Source organism: Dermochelys coriacea, chromosome 23 (assembly GCF_009764565.3).
Source record: "Dermochelys coriacea isolate rDerCor1 chromosome 23, rDerCor1.pri.v4, whole genome shotgun sequence".
Taxonomy (NCBI): Eukaryota; Metazoa; Chordata; order Testudines; family Dermochelyidae; genus Dermochelys; species Dermochelys coriacea.
Genome location: NC_050090.1, coordinates 2,004,293 through 2,028,037, shown reverse-complemented (window position 1 = coordinate 2,028,037; position 23,745 = coordinate 2,004,293). Strand labels below are relative to the sequence as shown.

Sequence of the window (23,745 nt, the reverse complement as noted above, 5' to 3'; positions counted from 1 at the left end):
ACTTTTTGTTTACTAGATTATATCCAGCGGTGTCACCCAAGTTCAGAGACAGCACAGTAATGCTATTGTGAGTTTACTGTTGTTTGCCTTGGAACTTCCAAGTGGGCGCTGTGCAGTACTAAGGATATTACAACTGCTTAGGCTTGTTACTGCAGTACATTTTGATACCTGTACCTTACTACTCAGTTGTTACATTTTATATTAGCTCAGGCTGTGATCATGTCATATCTAATAAGTTAAGCATGAATGGGCCTAGTGAGTACTTGGATGGGAGAGCTCAAAGAAACACCAAAAGTCCTTGAAGAAGCAGTGTTTGTGATTCATTAACTGAACCTCTTCCTTTTGTGTCAGTTCCCAACCAGTGCTCTAGCAGAGTGATGTGGGGACTCTATTTTCTGAATGAGCTATAAAACTGAAGTGAAATATCTGTGAGGATTAGACGTTCCCATGGCAGTTTTCATAGAAATAGGGGTATCAATCCCATTACCTCCTTGTATTTCAATTTAGGTAATTACATATTACCTTTCTAAAAAGAAAAATTGACCCTTGTGATTTCAAATGTGGAAGTTACTTTTTTAGCCCCTGCTGTGTTGTGGTGTTGGTACAGAATGGCTGTCATATTCTGCTCTACATGTGGCTGCATTTCAGTGGTGGGTGAGTGGTGCAGTCTGTTAGAGGTTTGAGATCCTTCTAGATTAAAGGCCCTGAATATATACAGTTGTCATTATTACTGTAGCCTGTTCATGGCACTGTAAACAAAGTAAACTTCAGAGGGAAAGAGTTGTTTTTAAATTATATTCTTGTTAATAGAAACTGGTCCAGCAGTTCTTGGAGTTTCCTGTGATCTTAAGGATACACCTTTCCCATCCTAAAAATAATAATGTAAAGAGGACTCATAAGTGTTAAAGCCATACTGTCTAAACACACAAACTTCAATCTCTCAGAAGTACTGATTTCCTCTCCTCTGTTTCTATGGAAGTGAGATACACATAGTCTTATCCTCAGTATACAATATGTTAAGCAGCTGAATCTTTTTTTCCTTATTAGTTCTGATTTTTTTTTTATTAGCAGGATCGCATTAGGGGGTTTCATATCACAGTGCCTTTAAACTCTGCCCAGATCACAGCTGCAGAGCAGATCTGAGCACGGGGGGGGGGAATCCCTTTCCAGACCCAGTAACAAAAAAAAGGGTTTGCCTAGGGGTGGCATGATGCCAGATTTGAGGTTTTCAGAACAAATTCCTCAGTTTCACCATTCTAAGCTGAAAACTTCAACATGTGCTTTGCCAGGATCTACATAATGGCTCTGTGCTAAAAGTTAATAAATATAGGATGTGTTTAAATGTATCTCTTTAAAAATTAAAGATTTAAAGTGTATGGCAAGTAGGTAATTTGATATAACTTCCTGCTGTTGCAAACACCTGTTCATTTGAACCTGTGCTTACAGCGATGGGAATCTTTTTGTAAAATACCCTAGTGAAGACATAGCTGAACTGGGCTTGATTAATAGGTTCTCCTCAAGAGTGCCTCAAGACTGAGGTGCACTGCTGGAGGGAGAGAAGGCTTTTATTGAGCTTCACCATTCTAGAGTATGCCTGGCCTTGAGCAATGCTTAGTCCCTCTGCTCCCAAGAACCAAATTTAACCCTTCCCAAAGTTGGAAAAATTGCAATTGGAATACATCATAATTAAGTCTAAAAAGAAACCAGAGCAACCAAGGTGGGTATAAAGAATCTGATTAGAAGGTTTTGTTTTCTTGTTAAATAAAATCTGGTGAGGAGGGTTTGACTAATCAAATAAGCAAAAGTAAGTCAAAAGCATGATTAGCAGAGCAAAAAGAAATACTGAATGTTGAACTAAAGCTAACATTTTATCTCACAATATAGGGTTTTTCAGATGCACTCATAGATGAGAGAAACTAAAGCAGGAAGAAAACCTACCTACTAAAATAAATGCAATGGGAAATTGAAGACGGCGGATAAGTAAATGGTAGATTTGTTAAACAGTTACTTTGTTTTTATCTTTGAGATCAAATTACATGGTACAGTTTTGAGAGTTGTTAGCCATATGTAGTAATGTGTGATTATGCAAATGATAAACGAAAGACCTGAACATTTTTTTCTTCAGGCAGGTAAAATAATTGGTCCAGAAAATATTCATCACTTCCCAAGAGTTTCAGTCATAATACTTGCTGTTCCCAGGTAACATGTCAGATTTGTGAGTGACAGACATAACTCCATGATTAAAAACAAGTAATGATAAGTTATAGACTAGTCAGTTATTGAAGGAAAATTTGGGAATGATCTTGAGAAGGGTGTTATTGAGCACATCTTAAAAAAATTAATTTGATCAGTGCCAGTGTAGATTCATGATTAAGACATCTTGCTTAGCTAGTTCTTATTTATATTCCTGGAAGAATATTCCTGCTGCCATGTCACGCAAAAGAATTGGGGTGAATATCATATTGTTAGATTTCCATGTAACATTTGACTGAAGTTCTACATTGACGTTTCTTTCTTGTGCTAAAGTCTACAAATCTGTTACGATGGATACAATCTCCTTGCAGGTTGGGACAGAACCAGACCTGTCAGTCAGTAGTAGCTGGGGAATGCCCAGCCGCTTTGATTTGTCTCCAGATTTTTCTTTACCTACAGAGGCCTGCAGCTCCCCTCCATGCTGCAGAGTTTTGCTGAGGAAAATTCTAAACTTTAGTTTAAAATTTTTAGACAAAAAATTCAGTTCAGTAATGTGTCCATCTGATTCCCATTGCTACGTTTGATTTTGGAGCATGCGTTCACACACACATCCACCCACCCCAGCTCTGTGGGCAGAGAGCAGTTTCCCTCACAGCCTAGTCTGGGAAGGGTCGCCATGGCTTTTCCCATCCTTGAGCCCTAGTCCGGCACCTTGCTGAAAGACCCAGAAGGGGCCCTCGGAGGGAAGCAGAGACTCAAAGAGGACAAGGATATTACTAGTCACTTGAAATATTTTCAGTTATTTCTGAGCACAATTTTACTCGCTTCTCTGAAGCAGGATGATGGAGACAAACTCTCAAGGGGAACTAAATGAATAATAAAATGAACATTGTTTCTCCTCACCTACACAGAGTACAGTGTGGCAGGTTAATGCTAGAAAGACTAGGCTTTAGATATGTGGTCATTCCTCTATAATTACATTTCCCCTCCTGCCCCACCTACCACCTCCTAGGGAATTCGTCCTCCTTACCAGAGGAAGACTAGCAGCCCATAAGAATTAGGGCAAGTCTACTCATACAACGCTGCAGTGGCACAGCTGTACTGATGCAACACATCTGGTGAAGGTGCTCTATATCAACGGGAGAGAGCTCTCCCATCGGCATTATAAAACCACTTCCATGAACAGCAGAAGTTATGTCAGCGAGAAAAGCTTTCCCACCGACATAGCGCTGTGCACATGAGTGCTTATGTTGGTGTAACTTATGTCGCTCAGGGGGGTGGTTTATTCACACCCCTAAGCGATCTCAGTTATGCTGACATAGTCTGTAATGTAGATATAGCCTTAGTTAATTAAATAGTAAAAAATGTTTTAAAACAAACAAAAAGAAACTAAGACACACAGGATAGACTCTTTCATGCAAAAGTTTACTGAATATTGTGAAACTATACTTAGAAAGTCTGCAGCTGCTCCAGACAATCTGTAGCTATACATCTCTCCTCATTCTTCCTGGGCAGGTGTGATAGTAGGATAATGCAATAGTGGGATAGTGGTTTCCTGCCATCCCTAAAAGATAGGGAAAGTATTGCATTATAGTCCACAGCTGCTGCTGTGGGTCGCCAAACCCTAACTATTGGGCTGTCACTTTTGCTCCCAGTTTCTGTTGCAGGTTGCCATTCCTCACCTCTGCCTCATCCCTTCAGCAGCTGGCTGTGGAGTGAAATGAGGGACAGTAGTCCAGAGGCGGAAGAACTGGCAGGCAGCAAAGGACCTCTTGGCATGCCATTTATTTCCTTGTACCCGTTTCCCACCCTGGCCCCTATTATATAAGGTTCCTCAGTGTGTGCCCATCAAAATTTAACCTGCTATCACTACAGAAAATAAATGTGACTATTTTCCCCAGTGGTCAAGAACTTTGTGTTTCTAACTAGGGGAGATTTTACCTGTAAGAGTGGCCTGTTCACTATACAAGCCCTTCACAGGTAGCCAAGCCCAGGTAGACAATCTCAGCCCCTTCCTTTGGATATAAAATGTCTCCGGGTCCATCAGGCCAAAACAAATAAACAAACAAATATGAACTATCATCTGAAACCCTGAATGCCCGCGCATGCTTTCACAAGGAGTGCTAATGTAGGTGGACAGTATTGCAAGTATGGTTCCTCTCAGCCTAAAAATCATATAGTCTCAGGGCTTCTCCCTGGAAGGAAAGAAAGAAAGAGGGATTCGGATCCATTTATCCCATGGCTATCTTGGCAATACAATGGGAAACTTTATGAAAAGCTGAGGCTGTTCAGAGTGATAAGAAAAGTTGATTTACAATCCTGACTCATGCCAGAAACTATAGGAAGGAATACAGGTCATATGGCAAGTTGAAGGAGTCTGAATTGCAACAGGAGAAAATTCCTCTGTGCAAGTGGTAGTTAGAACAAGTGCAGGGTCATTAGCTGTTTTCTGTTGCCTCAGGGCTATCTAAAGGTCTTCCAACCAACCCTGTCTATACTACAAATTACATGGTACAAGACCCTTGATTGATGCCAGGCTCTTTCAATTTGGGAGCAAAAGTGCTTTAATCAATTAAGGTCACTGGACGTTGTCAAAATTGGGAGCTGTGCAAGAATTTCAGGAAAAGCTTTTTCCCATTCCAGTCTCAGCAACCCATGGAAAAGGCCGTGACACAAATGAAATAATCCACTATATACTTTGACTGGAGCACTACAGCCTACTCTCCATCCTATTTCTAATCTCTGAGAATTGGGAACAAGCAGAGCAGGGCCTTGTTTGTAACATCCAAATAAATTCCTAAAGGAGGCTCATCTTCAAAACACTCCCATCTCACCATTCTCAGACAATTCTTATGTTTTGTGAAGAGCTTCAGTGGTCCAGATGTCATATGATACCTTGCCAGTAATTCTGTGCATCTCCTCCTCATCTCACTCTATTTTAGTCATGGACAGAAAACTAGCTCCAGTTGTATATTCTCCACTCCCACTAGTGAATGCAGAGAATCAGGTATTTTGAAGAGATCCTTCTGGTTCAATTCAGGGAATGGGAACCAGAAAGGGAGAGCCCAGCATCCACCAGCTGGGACACAGTGGTTTATTGAGCTCTGAGAACACCGCCCTTCATTGATAACAGACCAGATGACTTCCTGCTGGCAAGAGTCAACATATCTGATAGTTTTCATAATAATTGGGAAGAACACAATCAGTTCTACCCCAGAGAGAAATTATTTTGTCCTGGGTGGAGCAAAATTTCCTATCTCTGTACATTGCCCAAGGAGGAGAAGAACTCCAAGGCTTACCTGGTAGAAGGTGGATTAGCAGAGTGGCTCTGATACCCAGAAGTATGTTGCTCATCATAAGTCAATTTAGTGAGCTGGTGATTGACTTCTTTGTATCTGGAAACAATAAATAAAGTGCCCTTCAATCTGTCTGAGTGTCAGGATTAGAGGGTGGAATGACCTCTCGCAAAGCTGGGCAAGGTCTCCGCTATATGTCTTCCCACCTTTTCCAGTGCTCCCCAAGATAATACAAAAGATAGGAATGAGAGAGCAACAGTGATACCATATATGCCTTTCTGGCTGAACAGGCTTTGGCTCCTGGGCCTGATAAACCTAGTATTTTGTTTTTAGGTGTTGCTGACTCTCAAAGGAGGTTTGGAATTTCAAAACCAATCCTCCATCTGGGACCAGACAGATTGAAAATAAGTGCTTGGATGAAATGATTATTGCTATCATGGATTCCAAAAGAGAAGTCAACAGACAGAATCTATTCTACTGGCTGGTGCAAAGTTCACAGTTTAATTACCATGTTATACCAATGAAACATAGCCTTGAGTTTCTCCTGGAAGGTTTTATTGTGGATGAATGAGTGGCCTAGCAAAAAGGTAGTATCTATAGTATAATCTCAGCATATTCAAGAAAAACAAGTTTGTACAAATCCCAACATTTACCGCTTCCTTAGGGCATCAACCTTATTCCAGCTCTGCAAGGTCATAGAGCACAACCTTGGAACCTCATTCTGCTCCTTGCAGCCTTGACTAGAATAAACCTCTTCAGGAGATGTCATTATACTTTGTATCCATTAGAACAGGCTTTCCTTTGGTGGCTTTCTCTCGAGATTCAGTATTGTACTTTTAATTCAGACAGGTGGGCCTCACAATTGTCATAGAATTCATTCCCTAGGTAAATTTCAGGAAGTATTCCTCCTTTGGTTAAGCATGTAAGTCAAGTCCTTAAGAACATGGAAAATCTTAGGTCAGAGTAGACATGTCTCCTACTTTGAGATCTACTAGATGGTCATATGGCCATCAGCACATACTTTCACTGAGTTCTGCATATTAGTCATCCTATCTTAGCCAGTGCACTTTCCTTTCTTTTGGCAGAAGTCTTCTGCACACCTCAGTGCCCAGGATACGATAGAGGAGATAACACACACACACACGCACGGCACACTGCTATGAAAATCCCATTGTAATGGAGCTATGGTCCTTAGTATGAAGAAGATTAGGATAGTTTATCTGGGCTTACTTTAAAATTTCCTTTCTTCAAGTAAGAAGTCCCACAAACCTGACCCACCCCAGAGACCAACAATCATTCATAATAGAGATGGAAATGGATATTCAAGGATTTGGATTTGTTGTCATTAGATGAAAATTACCATGCTCTGGAGTAGAAGAAATTGTTGTGCTTTTTCCTCAAAGTATATTTAACACAATCTGTAATGTAAGAAAGTAGATTTGAATTATCTTGGCTGTGAAAGCTGTCTCATCTGGATGTAGGGTATTTGCCTGCTGCCAGAGACTGACAGGTCTGGTTTTGCACCCAGCCTGCAAGGAGGTGAAGTACCCATTGTAACAGATCTGTGGACCTTATTACTTGAAGAAAGGAAATTTTCAGATGAGTAAGGACACATTTTCCTTTTACTGGCTACTGTAAAGATCTATGGGATAGGGTTTAAAATAAGCCTGTTGCGTAAATTACAGCAAGTGTCTGTAAATAAGGCTGTAAGAACAAGTAAGTCAACCTTTTTAAATTTCACTGCAAACTTGAACTGAACCTTTTTTGATACAGGACAAAAAGGTTGGGTAATTTTTATACTTCCCCCTAATTTTTTTTCATTTTCATGATGTCCCTGCCCTTCTAGGTTCAGGCAAATAAAAGTTTCAGAATACCATGAGAGGAGCAGTTCTTTCAGCATTTCCAGCCCGAAAATAAGCATGAAGTATTTGAAATCACTGAAAAGCCAGTTTCCACAAAAACTGTAAAACCGAGAGGCTTTGGATAAACATTAGAATATCCAGGTGCTTATCAGTGCTTCCATATGCTTTATGGATTTCCCCACCAGTGTTATAAATAGTCACTTTTTAAATTAAGAAGGTAGTGCTTGTGGGTACTGTACACTTTGTTGGTCGCTTTTCCAGTATAGATAAATGACTGTCCTTATTGTTAGCTGTGGGGATAAAGGAGCACAGTTTTGTATTGGATCCTGTTGTTTTATTTAACTCTTCAGACATGAAGTTTGTCACCTTAGAAATTAAGAGGAAGGTTAGTTGCTCACTCTTGCTGACTCTTGGCCTCTGTGACTCTGGGTCTTTGTTGATTGTCTCCTTCAACCAAGTCTTTTTGTTTTATATAGGGAATCTTTGTGTATGAATCTTCAAAAATAATTAAAAACTGCTGTTAATATTATGCATTAGTACATTCAGATTTCATGGAAAAGTGATAATGGATAATTGCAATATGATGGCCATCAGCAACACTAATAAGAGTTATAATGCTCCTTTTCTATGCATTCGGAAAGATAAATGCCACTAGGACCTTTGAAATGTTGTAGAGACAAGATATGTAAATGTCTTAAAGAAACCTCTATTCAATTATAAATAAAACAGTCACTGTAATCTGTTAAATTTACGCTCTCAAGCTACATGTATTGCCTAAACTAGCACACAGTCTTGCTGTTAGAAGAAAAGGAGTACTTGTGGCACCTTAGAGACTAACATTTATTAGAGCATAAGCTTTCGTGAGCTACAGCTCACTTCATCGGATGCACTTCGTCAGCTGTAGCTCACGAAAGCTTATGCTCAAATAAATTTGTTAGTCTCTAAGGTGCCACAAGTACTCCTTTTTCTTTTTGCGAATACAGACTAATATGGCTGCTACTCTGAAACTAGTCTTGCTGTTGTCACATTCATCTTCCAATCCCTTAACTCCACCTGGAGTTGTTCACCTATACCATGTTGCTTTTATCTTTAAGGAGACCTAAAAGGACTTTTTTTTTTAAGTTTGCTTTTTGTTTCTCTGTGTTTTTGACCTTAGAAATATCAGAAATGTAAAGTCTAGTTTTCTAGTGTTTTTGTAGGAGGATTTCCTAAGAATAGAGGGCGTCTCGGGAACATTTGTGAGCTCAGTCGCATTAACTTAAGGCGTTGTTGACAGTGTCTCTTTATTTCTCCAAAATCTTAAATCAGTCAATGAAGGTAAATACATGTTAACAAAAATAGACAACGTGGCTTAAATAGCATTGCTTCCCTTCTCAGCTGCTCAACTTTTACATTCTCTTAACATCTTTTGTGTCATAATTTCACTAAGTCTCTAGTCACTGTAGATTGTACCAGGACCTAGATTTTTCATGTAAAACGCAAACCGTAAAGCAAAACTTTTCAAGCCTTCTTTCTGCATTATCCAGGCTTGTTGTTTGTTTGTTTTTTTTTTTTAAATTTCTCTGCAGTTCACCTTTAACTGAGATTGTAAACTCTCCTCCAAGCTGATGGATAGGCCCTAATACGGCAAGGAAAATTGTGCATGCATCCATCCGTGCAGAGCCCCATTGACTTCCATGGGGTTCCATGCAAGCACAAGGGAGTGCCTGTGAGATTCTTATTGTGGGTTGGGGTCCTCATGTTAATCTGTCAAGTACCATGCATGAACATAGGAATGGTCATACAGGGTCAGACCAATGGTTCATCTAGCCCAGTATCCTATCTTCAGACAGTGGCCAATGCCAGATGCTTCAAAGGGAGTGAACAGAATAGGGCATTTATCGAGTTATCCATCTCCTGTCATCCAGTCCCAGCATCTGGCAATCAGAGGCTTAGGGACACCCAGAGCATTGGATTGCATCCCTGACCATCTTGACTAATAGCCATTGATCGACCTATCGTCCATGAATTTATCTAATTATTTTTTGAACCCTGTTATAGTTTTTGCCTTCACAACATCCCCTGGCAATGAGTTCCACAGGCTGACTGTGCATTGGATGAAGAAATACTTCCTCTTGTTTGTATTAAACCTTCTGCCTATTCATTTCATTGATTGATCCCTGGTTCTTGTGTTATGTGAAGGAGAAAATAACAGTTTTTCTCCACACCACTCACGATTTTATAGCCCTCTATCACATCTCCCCTTGGTCGTCTCTTTTCCAAGCTGAAGAGTCCCAGTCTTATTAGTGGCTTCTCATATGGAAGCTGTTCCCTGCCCTTACGTTTCTTTGCCCTTTTCTCTACCTTTTTCCATTTCTAATGTATCTTTTTTTGAGATGGGGTGACCAGAGCTGCATGCAGCATTCAAGGTGTGGACGTACCGTGGATTTATATAGTGGTATTATTATATTTACTACCTTATTATCTATCCCTTTCCTAGTGGTTCCTAGGGGTTTTTTTGACTGCCGCTGCATATTGTGGATAGTTCTCTGAAAACATCTGCTCAAACTATAAATAGTGCTACAAACTATCCATGTTTGTGGCACTATTTAAATAATAACCTAAAGGGGGGTAAGTGTGGGGAAGAAGCACTGAGACCAAAACAAAATCATTTTGCCTTTATTTTTCTGTATCCCTTTGGCTGAATTATTCATTCCAATGGTTAAGCTTGAATAAGAGCATTTTGTTCCCTCCAGTCATCTCTTTTCTCTCCAGCTTCTTCTGCTCCTACTACAGTGATCTCGTAATCTGGTGGTTATGCCACCGTCTACTCCTTTTGTGGAAAAAAAAAAATAGGGATAACATAAATTCAGCATAGTGACTAATGAAAACAATGGCTGTCGTCAACTCTCATATGATTTTATCACAAGCCTTGTGATATATGATGTTTCATAAAGCCCTAGCTCCTGGAGTCAAGTGAATACATGAGAATCTGTTTTTTTAAAGTAAACGTATGGACTTCCTGGTTGTGGAGAGAAGCTTGTAAACATAACCTCTAAAGGTCTGAAAAACAGAAGGTAAATCAAAATAATTCAAACTGTATTATGAGATTTAAAAAATTTTTAAGTAGTCTCATGATTTTTAGGAGTCCTGCCTTGTGAATTTAGGCTGCTTGGGGTTGGAACTACTGGGAGATCTATGAGCACATCTACACTTGAGTTGGGAGGTGTGATTCCCAGTTTACGTGATTGTACCTGCACTAGCTTTGCTCAGGTTCGCATGGATACATGTGTGCAAACTGGGAATCACACCTTCCAGCTCAAATATAGGTGTATACTCAGGAAAAGGTTTAAGGGTCAGTTAGCTCATATAGTAGGTTTAATCTACCCTATCATAGTGGTAATTATGGAGTCTCTGATTCCTCCAAAATATGAACATATTCTCAGTGAACAGCAGTGGCCGCTTCACTTAAGCCTGTGTTTTCCAGTGAATTTGCATTTAAAACAGATAAAGCTTTAGTGAAGTCCTTATTTGTTATACTTAAGATTATTTATGGGTGCAAGGGTGAGAAAAGAAACATTTTCATTCATAAAACCCTTAAATGCTCATAAAACTGCTTTGCACTAGAATGACAGAGCAGAATGAAATTGTTAGTCTTTTTAATTGGATAATAATCCATGGTTATATAAATTTTTAAAAAGATTTTCCTCCTTTTGCCCTCCTTCTTTCCATCCCTCCCTCCCAGTATAAGGTATAAACATGATGGTTTTATTTATACACCAAATCAATCAGTGTTTTGAGACCTCTCGCAGTATAATACAATATAATTTTGTTTTATATACTGTCTTTCCCACAAGCAGGATCATCAGAATGCTTTAAAGAACTAAAAATACAATTAGAATTAAATAATGGCATGGGCGGGAGGAGGAGGAGGAAACTATGATGTAACAGCAGTAGAGGAGAGTTATGCTTTCTGATGAAATTTTAAATGAGGTGGTGAATTTAATAGGTAAAGAGCTACAGGAAGGTTGCCAAGGAGAAGAAGGTTCTTCCACCCAGAATGGCAGAGATTTGGTGAAGAAATAGAGAAGTCTAGTGCTAGTTGGTTGGACTAGTGTTGAAAGGCATGGTCTGTCTGATAATTTGCTCCAGACTAACAAAGAGTTTTTTAAATCAAAGGCAATTTTGAACGGTGTCTTGAAATGAACGGGAGAAAATGTCTTTGCATGTTGTGTGTTTGAGAAGCATCAGTATTAATCTATACGTGCTGGAGTCTGGAGAACTGCGACTTTGCAATTGCTTTTTCCATACCATTCCAGTAAGGTGAAAGGAGATGAAGGCTTGCATGATGGAGTCAAGGCCATGTTATAACTTCCCAAATGCTATTTGTTAAACAACAAAGTGCTCTCTCAACTTTGAGATGAATGGGCAAAAATGATGATCGGTGACTTAGTCATGTCCAAAGAAGTCACAGTCACTGTGTGCTGTTGTCTGAATATCTCCATGCAAAGGCCGTTCTAAATCAATACTTTAGTGCTTCCTTCTTTCCTTAAAATTAATCAACCCCAGCAGTCCATTGTTCATGAGCAAACCTAATAAAAATAAAACCAGCATGTTTTGAAAGGGAAAATTATTTGTTAATGACAACAATTTGATACCCTTATTCATGTTGAGTAGCAGCTCTTTCTATGAATAGTTCCATTGAAATCATGAGTAGGTTCTTACTCCTTTAGCAATCCTTAATATGAGTCCTTATCAGAGTATGCCTCTCAGGAAATAGTTCTTCTTCAAACTTCTGCTGGATTCTAATAAACAGTGAAGAGGGGAGAATTTTAAAAATTTGTTGGAAAATTATCCTATGTGTGACCTTTTGAAATGGAAAAAGTTCTGCCTTCGGTATAAGACTAACACTTTCTTTCAGAATGAAGAAAGGTATGTTTCTTCAAGTGCTGGTCCGATGTGTATTCCATTGTGGTTACGCATGCACTCCCCATGCCTGGAGCCAGAGGGTTTTGAAAATCTGTTGGTGCACAATGCGCCCTGGCTGACTGCATTCCTCCGACCAAGTTGATAAAGGGCAGGGCGTACTGACTGCATCTCCTGTTCCTTCTACCCACTGCATGGTCTCGGTCAGAACCTCCAGCCAAAGCTTCAGCTTTCTTCTTTATCTGTGAAAATATATTTATATATCTAAATCATTTTTATATTCTAGAGTTTTAAAATTTTTATCTGATATTTTTAGTGGGTTTTTTAGTTATTTAGTCTCCCTGACCTGGGGAGACCCCTCCGCCCCATACCCTGTTTGGGTACTCGTCTATGTCCAAAACTCCGGGGTTCAAAATCTGTGCTTTCTGTCCACGATCCTTCTCAGTCACTGATGACCACCAACTCTGCTTATACTGCCATGGGGAAGTCCACATCGTGGCAAGGTGCAATATGTACTGTTCATTCCCAGCTGTACCTGGGAAGGACAGGAACTTGCCTTAGGAAGCACCTTATGAAAAAGGCCATGAGGCCACAATCGGATCCAGGCCAGGGACACCCCTCATCCGCCAGTATGTCAGCCTGACGCAGCAAAGAGTGCTCTTCCTGCCACGAGGTCCAAATCAGGAGCAAAGGAGTCTGCCTCCCCCAGATGTCTCAGCAGGGTCTTGTCGGGAGAGTAGGGAGCATTTTCATAAGCACGAGGCTAAATCTTCCTTCAAATCCACTTCAGAGAGGTCGGATCCAGCCCTGCCTAAATTGAGCACTAGCTCAACCCAAGAGAACTGAATACATCTTATGGTGCAGTGGCATGATAAGAAAGCCCACAAGTCTAGGACTCCATTGGCACTGGGTCAGGAAGTGGTGGTTTCAGTGCCTCTGGTAGCTCCCAAGCACAAACCCCAGGGTCCCCCACACCATAGAATACTGATCACCAAGAGTATTGGTCACCAGTGATTCAGTCTTTGCCTTCAGTGGCTGTGGCACAGACTGTCCTTACTGCAGCTTTCTATTATATATCATCTTATTGCCAAGGGAGCCACAATGTAGCCTTTATTTAATGCCCTTCATGTTTTTTTTAAAAAAAAAAAAAAAAAAAGCAAAACCCAAACTCCCTTGAATTAAAGTGTTTTCACAGCAGGAAACTGACTTCTGGCAATGTGATTTTTATATGGAACTAATGTGTGCTGAGGACTACTCATTAACATTAATAGAAGTAGCATGTACATCTGAAGGGGTCAATAATATAGTCTTCAGTGTTATGTGTACTGTATTGTAGCTGAGTGTCACCATTGGAGTGTTAATGGTTTTCTAGCAGTTGTCTAGCTGCAGCTGACAAACCAGCTTCAGGCCCCTTTAAGACAAGACAGCTCATTTGTTTCTGTATGGAGAGCTGTGTGCACCCCATCCTGTGCCCCTGCCTCTCTCCTCCCCCCTTTCACCAACCCTGGGAATGTCCAGATGCATCCTGCACCTAGTGTTTTTTGAGAGGTGGCCCCCTGGTGTCTAGTGCTAGTTTAAATGTGATAGCATATATTGGCTGTAAGTCATGTGAATTCCTTTTGAGAACTTCTTGCAGAAGATCAAACCATGACTGCGAAGTCAGCTGGGATGATTCTTCCCCCTGCACCCTCAACCCAGTCAGGTCTGAGGCAAAAGAAACTTGTGATTTAATATGCAAAACAAATGTCCAGAACACGGGGTGCAAAAACTAGGGGGAAGGGTGTTTTATCCCTGTGGTGTAGAACTAACCTCTTAAACACAACCAAGTAATTCTAGTTCTGTAGCAAATGTCAGCAAGATGGGCCTGTATATTCAATCTGAAGAGCTGAGTTCTAATATGGTTAACTCTTATCATGGGTTTCACTTAATAGTGAATCAGTTGAATTTATTTGGCCCCCATCTGTTCTGAAGAGGCCTAGATGAGGTGAGGGGTTGTTATTGTGAGGGATAAATTTGCAAACAAACACCTGAATTCATGCTGCCAGCTGATAGCAAGGGACTGATTTTCATAAGCATTAATTTTAAGTAAGTGTGTGTGAGTGAGAGAGAGAGAGAGAGAGAGAGAGGCTCCATGATAGACTGGAAATGGAGCTGGAGCCTTTCACTTGTCGGTCACCATTTCAAATCCAGCCTATATCAGTAGTGACTGAAAGTTATTGATGGCTCTTCAGTATCCAGTGGACAAGTATTCACATCAGAAAAACTGCAACCATAAATTGGACTAGCTGTGTGCTCCTCCCTAGTTTCAGCCGGGAAGCTAAAGATTGAATGGAGGCTGATACATACATTCCCCATAAGTATGTTAGAGGTTTGGGGTATGTTGGTGAGGGCAGCGCGTTGACCTGCAATTTGACTTGTCACTGTCTCTCTTTGGAGAAATAGGGGACTTCAAACTTCAAGGGCTGGCAGTCTGGCTCTTTTAACCAGCACCAAATTACACAGCAACATAAATAATAAGAATGGAATGTGCTAACACGTGCATTTATGCTCTGAGGTGCTGAAGCCCAAAGACCTTTGAGCACCTAAGCAATGATCTAACTACAAAACTAACAGATTACTCGTCTGCCATAAGCAGGATAAAATGAGGTGTATATATTGGGTCTGTCTGTGAAAGAAAGACCTTTTGAATTCCAAAATGTTGTTTTGGGGTTTAAGGGCTGGGTGGGGGGTTGTCTTTCTTTGGTTTTGGGGGGTGGATGGGGATGGGAAGGCAGCGGTTAATAAGTACAGTTTGTGCTGCATGGCACAGCTGTATTTTTCTGATTTTAATGCAGTCTCTCTCCCCTCTTTTCAGTTGACATGGATGATGAAGATGGCCGATGCTTGTTAGATGTAATTTGGTAAGTAGTACCACCTCATGAAGCAGACCCCATGCTAATTTGCTAATTTATCATCTTCTATACTATTCTAGGGTATTGGGCGGGGTGGGGGGTTAAAGACTTGAGATTTTATGTTTGGAGTTAAGAGCATTTCCATGGAATTCATTTTTGCACTCATTCTCAAACAGTTGCCTCCATGCTTTTTTCCATGCAGTTCAGTCTGCATGGTTCAACCTCCCTGAACTCCTCTTAAAGGCCCTGCACTGCCCACTTCTGCCATGCTTTCCATAGTGAATCTTGTTACTCCCCTCCCCGACCCCTGTCTGTCTTAGATTTTGAACTCTTTGGGGCAGGGACTAGCCCTTCTTTGCTGTGCTGAAAGAGACTACCACATTGTAGACTTTCCTGCAAACAAACAAACAAATAATAATTAATAATTTTATGTGAAATTTTTACAGCAACCTTTGTGAAACTAAACAGCGTCTCTTCGTAGGGACCCCTGCAGGCCTTTTCTCTGTTTTTAATCTACTTGTATCCCCTGGATTTCACTTTTAAATGAATCCAAAATATCAATACAAAACTCAAAGGCAAAGTTTCAGGTTAAATTCTGTATTGAAATCATGAACCATCACTGTGTCTTAGATTTGCCTGAAAGGGTTTCTAAGCTGCAGTAAGTTTTTTGGCTAAACCAGCTCTGATTTTCTTGTTTGAAACTTTTGTGGTTTCATGTTCTGTTGCACTTATTTTTGTTTGTTTGTTTGTTTGTGTAGGTTTAATTAAGAACATTTTGCACAGCTGATTTTTATAGGGAAGTAGACATTAACAGTAGATTAACTCTGCACATTCTGTTTTTCATTTATTCCATTTAATGCATATGTGAATAAATCTATCTAATTTCTGTAGTGTTTTGCCAATAACTGTAGCATCTAGGCACTACACACTCTTACAAATGTACAGCTATAGTCCGTTTCACAGCACTATTGCAAAGTGCTTGTTGAGAGAAGTGCCTGGTGAAAGCTGTCATCAGCACTAGTTAGCTAGTAGCCTGAGGTTAACTCAGAACAGTTAATGTTTTGACAAACTACTTGTTAACCGGCTAATTTTCCAAAAGGGATTATTGCAATTATAGAACTGTTGTCAGTAACTTGATAAGTAGGGCCCTGCAGAAATAATCAGAGGAGGGGGAATAAGAGTATGTTAGTGACAGAGGAGGCTAAAAAGAAAAATCACCATTTACAATCAGTAAAGTTGTATAATCAGTATATTTATGTAATATAAAAATAGAGCATAAAGCTGTGTATGTTGTTGGTCGTTTAGTTTTAGATGGTTGAAATCTTGTATCAAATTTAAATTTGTAAAAATGTTCTAGGGTACGGGACCTAATTGTTTTTATTCAAAATGCAGCCACATTGATTCTGTCCATGCAGTGATAGAGCAGCCAAATGGCTCTCAGGTCCATATTGACCTATATCATTCACCAAAATGCAACATTTTTCATGATAGAACCTCATGGCTTTTATGTGCTCCTGACAGGACAATGTATATAAGGAGTTACTGGCCTATGCAGAAGCAATATTAACTGACTGCTGCTCACACTAATGCAGCTGAGGAATGACTGTCAAAAAAAATAACAGCGATCCCGTAGCAGTAAACTGATATTTCCACCGGTCAGAATGCAAGTGGATGCCCAGTTATGTGAATATATTCATTAGGGACATGTATTTCTTTCCAGATTAAAATTTGGGTCGTACATTCTTTCCTTAAACAATTTCATATGTTGTTTTGCAGTGATCCTCAGGCTTTGAATGATTTTTTACATGGATCTGAAAAGGTGAGTATTGGTTTTTAGTTGTTTTTTTAATCAAAATATTTAAACTCAGACATTTTTGACAGTGAAGTTTAAATTAAAGGGGAAAAAACCCTAACTTGAATGTCTTTTTTTTTTTTTTAAGGGGGAAGGGATTGGGTAGCTCAGGGGGTTGGGTAGCTCAGGGGGTTGGTAATAGGTTCTGGAATTTTTTGTCTCTAAGGACCCAATCCTGCAAACTGCTCCATGCAGAGCCACATTGAAGTCGTTAGAACTGTACATGCACAATCATCTGCACAGAACAATTAACAAGAATGGGCCCAACCTAGTCATCTATGTTGCTAGTGATCATAAATCCCTATCTTCTAATTATTGTTTGCTGACCTGAGCAAAATAAGTTTGTCTCCTAGTAGGTAAGTGTCTATCTTACAATATCTGCTGCTACAGTTGGTACTTGTTTGCCCCTTCATCATAGAAGCCAAGTATTGAATGAGCCCCAGAGAAAGAACTACCTTCCCACCTCTAGATTTGGGACTCTCCACATCAAGTTTGAGGCATGTTGGCAGGGGGCAGTGCATATGAAGGAAGCTTGCCCAACTGCTACAAATGGTGTACCAGCTCTGTGGCTAGGGAGAGCATTCATCTGTCTCCAGTGACTGCCAGTCAGCACCATTCACAGTGTCAGCACTAAATTCAGTTTAATTCTATTTAAATAAAGTAAATAAAATATTTTAAATTGCAGATTGACAGTGATGATCTCCTGGACAACACAGGAGATGCAGCCAGTGCCTTCTTTGAGGGTGCTGGGGTATGTATTTATAATGTTTTTTTAAAAATTGTTACTTGGTAAATTCATTTTAGAAACCTGTCTGTTGTTGTTTCACAAGTTTGTTTTTAATAAATCTGTTTTCCAGTGTGAGTAAATTACACAGGATGCATGGATTATTCCCCAAAATCTTAAAGAAAAGTTGGGGCAGGAAAGAACAAATGGTTCAATGTGTGCCCCATATGTGTGGGGGAGGGGGAAATGAGTTTATACACACACATCTCTCTCTGTCTGTGTTTTGTTTTTCTATAAACTTGGGAAAACTTTGAGGACAGAGAATACAGAGAAGCAAAAAAAGGAAGTATGATGAGACCACTATCCTTTAAAGACTGTGGGGAAAATGGGGCTGAATGTTACAAAGAAATTGTAAGGAACATGTAGTACCTTCTTAGTTCTTTCTTCTAATGTAGGATTGGAGTTGGGAGTGCTCAGTTTTGTTTACAGACAGATAGGTAGGATAAAGTTGAAACAGGTGGATATGACCCTGGAAATCCTCGCTTGATTATTTTGCACAAATCTGACTGGAAACATGGGCAGTATTTTTTATTTTCCACCAAGTATGCTGTTTGTACTTGCAATATAATAGAGAGCTTAGTGACTTTTTTTTACCCTTTCCTGACTACATCGAGCTTGTTTTTATTTAGGAAAAGCCATTTATTAAAGCTTCTGATGCTTTATGGTACTTGTTGGAAAGCAAAGAAGCTTTTCCAGGAGTTTGGATTTAAATGTTAGATTTTAATTTCAGGTAGATCCAAAAACAAATGGAACCAAAATTGCCTCATACAAAACATTGACATGGTAAAGCCAATAGTGCCCACTGTGTGGTAGGCACTTTCCCAACACTCAAGGATAGTCTTTGCTCTGAGGAGCTCACCCTCTAAGGTCAGCCAGAGTATGGAGGCATATGTCTGAGCTCATTTGAATGTCAGTGGCAAGAAACGATTTTTCTAGTTTTGGAATATGGAGATCTCCGTTCTAGTTCCAACAACAATTTTATTCTACTTTTTAATTAATTGATTAATACAAAGGCATTATATTTTCCAGACTCTGTTGCTATTACGTCTCTTTCTTATGTTTTATGCTCTATAGAAATCCAGTGGCTAAAGCAAAGGAACTGTGAGTTTGCTCATGTGGTTTCTGTTACCAGCTCTTCCACTGACTCACTATGTGACTTTATGCAAGGCACTTAATCTTTGTGCCTCAGGTTCCCTTTAAGAACATCATGCATTTATTTAGCACCTTGTAGGGATGGCAAGATGGTTTACAAATGTACTTAGCAAATTGAGACACAAACTTTACATTGGGATCACTTTGCCCAACACTGAGATGCAGTCAACTCTAGGGTGGATCACAAAAGCATTTTAACAGCTCTCAGTAAGGGTGCACAACCACTTAGCACAGAAAGATTAAAAATTCTATTTCATGGGTTTGAATTAAATGCTTTTCCCCCCACCCCAATCTTTAAACTTTTTAGCTGCATGTACAAGAATCCTCTGGCAACCATCTGAACACTGAACAGAATCAGAACACAACAAGCGTTGACCTAGACTTTTTAGAAGATGACATCCTGGGGTCACCATCTGGTGGCGGGACAAATCTTCAGAACTCAGACCAGCCCTGTGACATTCTCCAGCAGAGCCTGCAAGAGGCTAACATTACAGAACAGACTCTGGAGGCAGAGGCAGAACTGGACCTGGGGTCTTTCCAGCTCCCTACACTTCAGCCAGTGGTTCAGACTGCCTCTGATGGCACGCCACAGATTTTCTCCAGTGGGGCTGACCTAATTGGGTTGCAGCAGCCTGCAGTCCTGACACATCAAGCACTGGTGCAGCAGTCAGTGGGAGCAGATGTTGTTAATAAGGCCATCAGTGTTCAGCCTTTTCTTCAACAGGTTGGCTTGGGGAATGTTACCATACAGCCAATTTCCAACCTTCAGGGCTTGCCTAATGGAAGCCCAAGTGGGACATTGGGCATTGGGCCAATTCAAGTAGTTGGGCAACAGGTGATGGCTATTAACCAGTCAGCTCAGCAAATCATTGCAAAACAAGTTCAGCCCTCCCAAGTGGCCACTATGCCTGTTGGCAGTTACATCACCCAGACAGCACCTGAGCAGCAGCAGGTTACCCTCGCTTCCACGGGGGTGTCTCCACAGAATGCTGGCCTCGTCATCCAGAAAAACCTGCCCTCAGTGGCCACTACCACGCTGAATGGAAACTCCATGTTTGGGAACGTATCTGCCACCCAAGGCTCCCAGCCTCTCACAGTCACATCGAACTTAAGCAGCCCATTGGTGCAGGCCCAAAATGTGATCATCCACAGAACACCCACGCCAATTCAGCCCAAACCTGCAGGGGTCCTGCAACAAAAGCTGTACCAGATCACCCCCAAGCCATTTGGTCCCAATAATACCACCCTGACCATCCAGAACGAGGCTGCCCTGCAACAACAGAAGGCCCAACAGAACCTGACTTTTATGGCGGGCAAACCAGGACAGAATGTGGTGCTGTCTGGCTTCCCACAAGGGCTGTCTGCCAACATGTTCAAACAACCTCCACCGCAGCAGCAAGCCCTCAGCAAGCCCATGAGTGTCCACTTGCTAAACCAAGGCAGCAGTATTGTCATCCCTGCGCAGCATGTTCCTCAGGCCATGTTACAGGGTCAGAACCAGTTCCTTCTTCCTGGGCAGTTAGCAGGTGCCTCTGCTGTTCAGATTCCCCAGCAGCTCTCAGCCTTGCAGGCTAACATGGGAGGACAGATCCTAACAACTTCGCACCCTAGTGGCCAAGCCCACATCATAACTAGCCAAGGGCCTGGTGGACAGCTGATAACCAATCAGGCTTTGCCTGCCCAAATCCTCACCAATCAGAACATAGCTAGCCAGCTGAATCTGGGGCAAGTGCTTACATCACAGAATGCGCATGGCACGGCTCACATTCTTTCTGCACCTATTCAGCTGCAGCCTGGTCAGGTGGGTCCGCCAACGTTGTTCCAGATGCCTGTCTCTCTAGCTGGCAGCTTGACCACTCAGAGTCAGCCCTCTGCTGCAGCCTCATTGGCCAGTGGTGCCATCAGTCAGACTGGGCAGACCGTTATCCAAGGTGTAACTCTGCCAAATCAAGTTGCTATGTTAAATTCCACTGAGAACCTCAACCAAGCTGTGAGCATTCAGGCATCTGCCACCACCAGCAGTCAGAGTCCAGGCCTCATTCAGCCGCAGCCCGCTTCTGGCACCAGCCTCCTGCCAAGCAGTGACCAGTCCTCTATACTGACCGTCCAGACTGCATCCCAGCCTCCAGCTCCACCTCAGCTTCAACTGAATGTGCAGCAGCAGCCTCCTCAGCAGCCAGCACAGCTACCTGTGACTTCACAGCCCAGCCCTAACTTGGCGTCCAGTCCAGAGAAGATCATCTTGGGCCATACAGCTGCTGGAACTATCATAAATCAAGATTCCATGCAGATGTTTCTGCAACAGGTAAGTGAAATATTTTAACGATCACATTAGTAGTATTGCTAATTGGCTCACTTATTTTATCTATTGTGAGGAAGGCAAAGGAGAGTTATAGGATTCAGGCTGCATAATCTAATCTTTCCTCATAGACTGGGTACTCTACAAATGCTGTATTATAGCACAAATTATTTTTTTAAATTACGTTTCAAAGGTGGTTATCCTATCATAAGACTACTCACTTAGTATGTGTGTTTTAATGTAAAACTGCTAGAAGAACTGGGTGGTCACAGGGGTTTGGTAATGAGTATATAGCCTTTTACCTACTTTGAATCTAGCCTAGGTTTATAGTATCTGGCACCTATTGTCATCTGCTGTCCATTCGATCACTTCTGTGGAATTAGTAGGTGGGTTAGTGGTTCTTGCATCCAGATCACAAAAGCTCCCATCATGGCTGGCAGTCACAGAAGAGAAGCTGATCAATAAACAAAACATGCCATGTTGACTGAGTTCCCATGGCTCCCCTAGATTTTATCTCCAGTTCTCTGCTGAGGTGCATTAGTGAGGGGAGACTTGCACAGCCTCTGCCAGTGTTCTTCTGTTTGTGAATAAGAGTTCAGTGTCCAGGCTTGCCAGTTCAGCATCTCCACTATCACAAGTGTTGAGGCAGTCACTATGTACACTGTTAAGGAGTGCAGACACAAAGCAGCTAGGACTCATCTCATCTGTTTATATAATATCAGATTAGATCAGGCTTTTCACTTCTTTTGGGTATCAGTTTAAACCATCGTCTTTTTATTCTGTAATTCAAAAAAAGATGAAGGCTTGATCTAAAGCCTGTTGAAGTCACTGAATTGCATTAGAGAGAAGATGGGGGGTTACAGTTTTTGGGTTTTTTTTAATTCCTCTTAAATATTACCTAAAAGTAGTGTTATCAGTTTACCATAACATTCTCACACATGCCTTTCTCCAAAAGACAATGGGTCAGATTTACCTCTGACACAAATGGACAAAATGCTAATGACATAATTTGAGCTGTGCCCCCCCATGCTAGGGTTACATTTGTCCCAGTGTCACTAAGATCCTCTGGCAAGTTACAAGATACAAAACTAGGGTCATCTGTGATTTTTCTTTGTTTTTTATATTTCTCTAAATATACTTGCTTCACCAGTATGATACATTAACTGCATAATCCATTTAAAGTGGTCACTGTCAGCTAAGTTGGGCCCCAGATGTACTGGTAGTTTAAAAAAAAGGGGGGGGGGGATTTTTGGGGGGAGGGGTGTTACATAACCTATTATGAATAGAAAGGTGTTTATCTTTTTTAATTCAATTAAAGTTGTTTAAATTAAAAGACCAGTCTTCTGCAGTTGGAACACAGCAGCATCTTAAAAGTGATTATGATACTAATCGTACATACCTGCCTCATAGAGGTGGGTATTCATTAGTTAATGTATGCAAAGCAAGTAGAAGGGCAGAGAGTTAGCAATCATAATCATAATCAAAAAGAAAAGGAGTACTTGTGGCACCTTAGAGACTAACACATTTATTTGAGCATAAGCTTTCGTGAGCTACAGCTCACTTCATCGGATGCATTCAGTGGAATGCATCCACTAAATGCATCCGATGAAGTGAGCTGTAGCTCACAAAAGCTTATGCTCAAATAAATGTGTTAGTCTCTAGTGTGCCACAAGTACACCTTTTCTTTTTGCGAATACAGACTAACACGGCTGCTATTCTGAAACCAATCATAATCAGCTTCACTTTGGGGTTTACAGAACATGACTAATAATATTTAAATTACTTCTTATATAATGTTCCATGTTTTCAAAGCACTGTAGAAACATTTAAGTAATTAGCTGTTACAACACTCCTATGAGGTAGTTGAGAAAGTAATATTAGTCCCATTTTACAGATGGTGAATGTGAGATAAAGAGGTTAAATAACTTTCCCAAGGCTGCAGAGCCTAGTTTAGAGCTCTGCCGCAGGGAGTAGAAACTGATAGTGAAACTAATCAGTCTCATTTCATTGTCCCAAGTGCAAAAAGTAAACAAACAGCATCAGTGATGGTGAACAATCAAGGGAAGCTTGAAGTTATTTAATTTTTAAATATTTTTTGATATTGTTAGTAACACAGGTGAGGACATTTCATTTTAAATATAAGGCTTTGATCTTGACAGTAACCCTTTTACACTAACATTTACTACCATATTCACTGTTTATTACTATATACAAGAAAAGAAATGTACAAGTGTTAAAGTAACTTGAGGAGAGAAGTGTCACTGAGATCCTAAAAAATTCACAAAAACTGTGATCTTCAGAGACAAAAATGAATCCTAGCCTACTCTCTTCTTGCTGGGTACTGTGAGGAAAAAACCCTCACATATCTAAACCATGAATGACTTTCTGTGTATCCTGCATGTGCTGCACTATCTCAGCACAAGGGTGGGGAATGGCATTAAGAATGGAAATTCAGACATGCCTCCCAAAGTCTTGGCTTTGAGGTTTTTTGTTTTTATTTGCAGTTTGATA

At 40.7% G+C, this 23,745-nt stretch overlaps 1 protein-coding gene across 15 annotated transcripts in view; it reads left to right on the top strand.

Annotated features, from left to right (window-relative positions):
• BICRA (BRD4 interacting chromatin remodeling complex associated protein) overlaps positions 1-23,745 on the top strand; it is a 116,026-nt gene that overhangs the window by 67,255 nt on the left and 25,026 nt on the right. For 11 of the 15 annotated variants that reach the window (XM_043501388.1, XM_043501397.1, XM_043501389.1 and 8 more), the window contains 5 exons: positions 1,885-1,987; positions 15,111-15,156; positions 16,924-16,966; positions 17,685-17,750; positions 19,243-21,240. In XM_043501388.1, coding sequence (XP_043357323.1) covers positions 15,116-15,156; positions 16,924-16,966; positions 17,685-17,750; positions 19,243-21,240 — 2,148 coding nt within the window. In that variant the 5' untranslated portion in view covers positions 1,885-1,987; positions 15,111-15,115. The remainder of the gene's footprint in view (positions 1-1,884; positions 1,988-15,110; positions 15,157-16,923; positions 16,967-17,684; positions 17,751-19,242; positions 21,241-23,745) is intronic. The other 4 variants (XM_043501392.1, XM_043501391.1, XM_038381543.2 and 1 more) reach the window with 1 other exon arrangement.